The 4,953-nt window shown below is 43.9% G+C and overlaps 1 protein-coding gene across 1 annotated transcript in view; it reads right to left on the reverse strand.

The window, feature by feature from the left end:
- Positions 1 to 1,682, reverse strand: part of LOC104623039 (5-hydroxytryptamine receptor 7-like) — an 11,030-nt gene extending 9,348 nt beyond the window's left edge. Inside the window, exons 1-2 of the mRNA XM_010289987.1 lie at positions 1,667 to 1,682; positions 919 to 1,020 (exon numbers count right to left, since the gene is read on the reverse strand). Of these exons, the coding sequence (XP_010288289.1) occupies positions 919 to 1,020; positions 1,667 to 1,682 (118 nt within the window). The remainder of the gene's footprint in view (positions 1 to 918; positions 1,021 to 1,666) is intronic.
- Between the last annotated feature and the right edge of the window lie 3,271 nt (positions 1,683 to 4,953).

Consider the following 4,953-nt stretch of genomic DNA (forward strand, 5'->3'; position numbering starts at 1 on the left):
CTTTTATCTCATAGGTCTTCTGTATGGCAGAGGAGAACTGGTTAAATTGGAAAAGGGAAAATTAATATGAGGATGACAAGGAAATGATTTGCCATGACTGGAGGGAGGCATCTCTGGCAGTGAGCTTGAGAAGCAGCAGAGGAAATATTGAATACGAATGCTGTAGGTGATCCTGCCTTGGCGGGGGGTTGGACCAGATGATCTTCAGAGGTCCCTTCCAACCCCTACCATTCTGTGATTCTGTGAACGCATAGAGTTCAAAAGCTACTGAGGAGGGATGAGGCTTGACTTGCAATATTGCTTAATGGTGTAACATGGGACTTAAGAGGAAAAAGACAGGGATGTACTGGGAGTTACTTATGTTTGTTCTCCTTTTATCAGTCTAGAGAATCTGAAACAGCAAGTGAATCGATGGGAGGAAGGACAGGACCACTGGATGGTGGTAAGGCACTGGAGGAGAAATGACATAGCTCTATTCTTTCTTCATTATAATAAAGAAATTGGGGAGGAATGTACTGGAATTCATCTTTATGATGGCCTTAGTTCCTGAGGAGTTAATCTCATGTTCTGGGAGAACTGGTTAAATTGGAAAAGGGAAAATTAATATGAGGATGACAAGGAAATGATTTGCCATGACTGGAGGGAGGCATCTCTGGCAGTGAGCTTGAGAAGCAGCAGAGGAAATATTGAATACGAATGCTGTAGGTGATCCTGCCTTGGCGGGGGGTTGGGCCAGATGATCTTCAGAGGTCCCTTCCAACTCCTACCATTCTGTGATTCTGTGAACGCATATAGTTCAAAAGCTACTGAGGAGGGATGAGGCTTGACTTGCAATATTGCTTAATGGTGTAACATGGGACTTAAGAGGAAAAAGACAGGGATGTACTGGGAGTTACTTATGTTTGTTCTCCTTTTATCAGTCTAGAGAATCTGAAACAGCAAGTGAATCGATGGGAGGAAGGACAGGACCACTGGATGGTGGTAAGGCACTGGAGGAGAAATGACATAGCTCTATTCTTTCTTCATTATAATAAAGAAATTGGGGAGGAATGTACTGGAATTCATCTTTATGATGGCCTTAGTTCCTGAGGAGTTAATCTCATGTTCTGGTTCTTACTCCCAAACATTACATTTCTACCTCCTGCACAATAAACCTTGCTGTCCTTCTGGCAATTACACAGTCTGTCAGAAGACGGGCATTAACCATGATCTTTTGCTGAATGCCTTCCTGATTAGAGGATTTACAGCCTTAGATGATCCGTTTGCTCATTGGCCTGAGCCACTACACAACTGAAGATAAGGTTCAAGTGCCTGGGCTTAATTTGAGCCTATGGGCTAAGCAGTATAGAAAAATGTAAGAGTTGGATGTCATCAGGGTAACCCAAGCGGGCCAACTGATAGGCAAAAGCACTCCATACAGTTGATATTTGCTGATAGGAAGAGGCTTATTTGCTGCTTTGCCCTTGTGGTGGGAGAGAGTAAGTCTAAGCAAAGATGTGGTTTCTTGAAGCACCAGCTCAGATTAAATCCCTTCTCTGCTATACAGAGGCAGTTCCCGAGCAAAAAAAAAAATAATAAAGGAATGAAAAAGAATACATTTGGCAGTTCAGGAAATGCAAAAGATGCCAAATCCTCATTTTCCTCTTTCAGGCTTCCCCCATCTTACCCCTCTCATCCCTCATACCCAGGGGTATTATCAAAGCCAATGAAGATACCAGGTTTTTGCCAGGGTCCGTGGTTCTTCTAACATATTATTCTTCCCACACACACACACACTTACTTGCTTCAGAAAGGCTTTTAGTTCTCAAACTCACAACTTGTTAACAGAGCTCAGATCTCTCACCCTCCCATATCCTGAGTGGTGGTGCCCTGTGGCAGCGATGGGCCCTCATCATTCCAGGCCAGCCTGCTGGCTTCAGCCAGGCCAGAGGAGACGTGCCAGGAGACAACCACCAGACACGCCTCAGTCTTGAGACTATCCTGTTCTGTGCAAGCATTCAAGTAGGCTGTAATAAAAATGGCAACGTGTTTTCTCTCAGTTCTGTACTCTGCCAGACACCAGCACAAACATGCCTTAGGTGAGCAATGAGGCAGGCTGATAGCCCACAGGATCTGTGTCTATATTTTGGCCAACGTACCGGTCTACCATCTTGTCCCCCTGCGTGTTTGCAGGCACATGCGCACACACGCAGGGAGCAGATGACCCCTTTGTATCTGGCAGCAAGGTGGGTCCCAGGATGTATGTGCTACAAACAAGCTGAAAGCCGAGCAAACTCGAGGAGGCCCGTCAGAGAGGGTGCTGACGTGCCCACAGACGCACGCGGGCGGGTGCCTGTGCGGATGCAGCTGGGGCAGCCTGGAGAGCTTCTCAGGACGGGTGGTGGAGGCTCGGGTTGGGAACGGGACAGCAGGCCTTTAGGTGGTTCTCACAGGGAGGAGGTTGCCAAAACGGTACAGATGTCTGGTTCAACCACACAAAAACGCAGAATTCGCCAGTCCCTGTGCTCAGCTGAGCGCTCTGGCTGTTCCCTGCCACCACACCGGCCTAAGGCCCCGGCCTCCCGTGCCCCTTGCTCTCCACAGCCGAGAGCCGACGCGCCCAGGGAGCCGCAGAGAGCTCTGCTCCGGGCGATCAGGGAACCGGCACGCCGGGCTTTGCCCTGAGCACGCCAGGCTGTCGCTGCGGCGGCCTGCCCCGAACCGCAGAATAAGCCTATGGACCCTGGTCACTGGGTCATCACAAGCCAAGGTCGCTGCTTCAGTTGCATAACCGTTTTTTGGGGGGTAAGCTAACAGATACCTTAAACTAAAACGTGTGGGTGCTTGATTTCAGAGCTATGAAAAACTGTCTTTTCTAAAAGAAAACCCTCGTCAGACTCCCATAAAGTAGAAATGGCTAAGGTGATTTTCTCCAACTTCGCTACCTAAGTCATGCTTGGATTGACACTAAGCATCAGCTTAAAAAGAATTATGTTGAAAGTTATCACGGTGATTCAAAATGAAAGCCTCCTACAACTTTAACTAGAAAATCATGACTGATGTCTTTAGTACAATTAAATGCAGCATTTCAGAAACTTCCACAGTGATGAATGAAATGAAAAATCACAGCCCATTGAACCGATAATATCACTATATTAAAACAAAGTATCTTCAGGGAATAGCTATTTAAATGTGCTGATATTTACGTCCCCTCTCTTCCTTCCTTGAATACAAACAGTTTAAACATAATATCTCCAGACAAAGCATTTAAGGAACAACCTCCTCTATAATACTTCTTCCCTCCTCCCCCTTCTTTCCCTTCCTCTCTCTGAAGAGACAGGAAAAATACTGGGAGGACCTGGTTCAAATTCTCCTCTTTGCTTCTCCGTGGCAGTAACTTCGCAAGAGCCCTAACAAACACCTATATAGTGATTATGGGTGAATCTCAATACAGACCTAATCTGCTTGGACATTTTTGGCTTTGTCCATAGCTGCATTGGCTTGAAGGCAGATCTGTTTGTCAAAAATCACACAAAGATTTTGCTATGTTCCGTTGGGTCGGATATGTAAAGATTGTAAATGTTCACCTCAAGTTTAACTTGTGTGCCCAAGCTCAGAAGGAAAGGAAACCACAGTATATCAATGAACTGTGTTAGGTACAGGAAAATCTAAGTCTAAAGCGAGTTTAACTAGGAGTCTTATTTCTAAAACTTCGGGATGTGCAAAACATCTCGTATAGACTCTGAGTCTATAGCATTACCTGCAGAAATGTCAGCCAGAGGTACCTACTGTTCCTAGGAAGTGGGCACCATGGGTTTTAATTTCACTCCTTTCCTGAAAAATATTCTCAAAATATTGTCATTGTAGTTCAGCATAAAATACACCTCTCAGTAATGTAATCCTCCCACAAAGGAACTCTCAATGCAAATAGGTCTGAAAGCAAGAAGAAAACCCACTGACAGAATAAAAGTGGAAAAAGGCAACTTTGGGATTGTAACCGAGGTACTGAAGCAGACAAAGCATCTGACTAATTCTGTTTCATAAAAAAGTCCAAGATGAAAAAGGACATTGTAGCTCCTCAAACACCAATATATTCTGACTAACTAACATCGGTGATGCTTTACTTGAGAATAGTAGCAAAGAAAGCAAAGAATTTTTGTAAAACCGAGTCAATTAAAAAGAACAACGAAACAAAAAAACCCAACAGCCAAACAACGCAAAACATGAGGAAGGGAGTTTATGATAAATTTCCAGAGTACAAGTAACTAAGTACAACTCTACTCAAAGCCCTAGAAGAACAAGCTACCTCTGCTCAGTCACGTACTGACAGGCATCTAGCAGTGCTGTGTGAAGAATGAAAAGAGCCATGCTGCGTTTCAGGAAAGCTTTAAGATTGGCCTTCATTCTTTATTTTATGAAGGAAAAATCCAAAGTTTTTTTTTATCTTGCATTGACTGATTAGAAACACAATGGTGCACTGAACCCTGCTTTTTACATTTTTACTTTTTACGCTTTTACTTTTTACAAGCAAATGAACTGAACTAGCTTGTTCTGAAATATCAAAAGATGACATGACCAGAAAATCACTCTAACTGCGTTACTTTAAATTCTAGCAAAATAATCCCAATTTCATAAAAAATTTTGATAGCAGAACATCCCATTCTGATCCCCTATAATACCAGTAGTTTTTTAAAGATGCAGAATCTGGAATTGCTTGTCCTCTACAGCAGTAAAAGCACATTTCACTTCCTGATATGAATAGGTCTTATCATAGGAAGAAATCATAACCTGTTTTTGCAAGGGGAGATGGTGGGTTGGGGAGAGCACAGCATGAGGGCAAAGTATCAAAGGCACGCAGGCAGGAGGTTAGATCAAACTGTGTGCCTGCATTCAAGAATCTTTTAGAAAACTGCTATTCACAGTTCTTTCCAACACAAACTTCTGGAACGGGGACTTATCAGAAGATAATGAGGT

Source organism: Phaethon lepturus, unplaced genomic scaffold (assembly GCF_000687285.1).
Source record: "Phaethon lepturus isolate BGI_N335 unplaced genomic scaffold, ASM68728v1 scaffold18606, whole genome shotgun sequence".
NCBI lineage: Eukaryota > Metazoa > Chordata > Aves > Phaethontiformes > Phaethontidae > Phaethon > Phaethon lepturus.